The 881-nt window shown below is 54.6% G+C and overlaps 1 protein-coding gene across 1 annotated transcript in view; it reads left to right on the top strand.

Moving 5' to 3' along the window:
- The window catches only part of DMRTB1 (DMRT-like family B with proline-rich C-terminal, 1), a 6,942-nt gene that overhangs the window by 362 nt on the left and 5,699 nt on the right, over nucleotides 1-881 (top strand). Inside the window, exons 2-3 of the mRNA XM_010847199.1 lie at nucleotides 147-195; nucleotides 468-556. Coding sequence (XP_010845501.1) covers nucleotides 147-195; nucleotides 468-556 — 138 coding nt within the window. The remainder of the gene's footprint in view (nucleotides 1-146; nucleotides 196-467; nucleotides 557-881) is intronic.

The raw sequence follows: 881 nt of genomic DNA, 5'->3' as shown, positions 1-881 counted from the left end.
GGGGGGGGGGGGGCCCGCCGGCGGGGGCGCCCCCAGCTGCCTGGAGCTGCTCAGGCCGCCGCGGCCTGTGCCCAGCCCGCCGTTCACCAACTTCGGTAAGATTCTTGGGGCCCCGAGCCTTTGTCCCGCTGTTGGTTCCTCTCCAGGTTGCCGCCTCCCCGCTTCCCCCACTCTGGCGTCCCAGGCCAGCCGCGGGTATGGGCCCTTGGGGTGGGGGTGGGAAAATGCTTTCTAGAGGGAATCTTGCTTTGGGATACCTTTTTCTGAGTAGGCATTTGGGTTTGGTGCCTTTTTGCAAGAAGGTAAAAGGAGAGAAAGGAATGGGTGGTTCTGAGGGGGTAATTTTTAAAAATATTTAGCTGTAGTCTCTGCTTTTCCATTTTGGGAGGAAAAAAAAGATGGCCGCAAAAAAAAAAAAAAAAAAAATGGCCCCCAGGCCGCTTAGCTGAGGCTCCTCCTCCCAAAAGAGAGGATCTCGGGAGAGGGGCCATATTGCGCCTGCGCACCTCTTCCCACCCCTTTCTGGTGCTGGAGGCTCCTCCCCCAGAACGTCCTCGTAGGTGGGCCAGTGCCTTATGACTGCGCCTGTGTCCCTCCGCCCACCCCTCCCTCATCTTTTGTGCCCTAGACGGCTTGCTCCTCAGCCGTGCTCTGGCCCAATGGGTGTGTATGTGCGTTCTTCCCACCTGTTTCCCAGGCATGGATGGGAATGAGACCTCTTTTCTGCTCCCTACAAGAAAAGTCTATTGAGGCGTTGTTGGTGTTTTTTCTCTCCTCCCTCCACATGCATAAATTACATTGTCCCCTAGGTATTGTAACTTTCACTATTATAATTTCAAGTCACATGTAGGTTTGAGACTTTTTAAAAGGGGCTCATTTTG

Source organism: Bison bison, unplaced genomic scaffold (assembly GCF_000754665.1).
Source record: "Bison bison bison isolate TAMUID 2011002044 unplaced genomic scaffold, Bison_UMD1.0 scf7180017864244, whole genome shotgun sequence".
Taxonomy (NCBI): domain Eukaryota; kingdom Metazoa; phylum Chordata; class Mammalia; order Artiodactyla; family Bovidae; genus Bison; species Bison bison.
The sequence above is the reverse complement of the archived record's forward strand: the minus strand, read 5'-3'. Positions and strand labels throughout refer to the sequence as shown.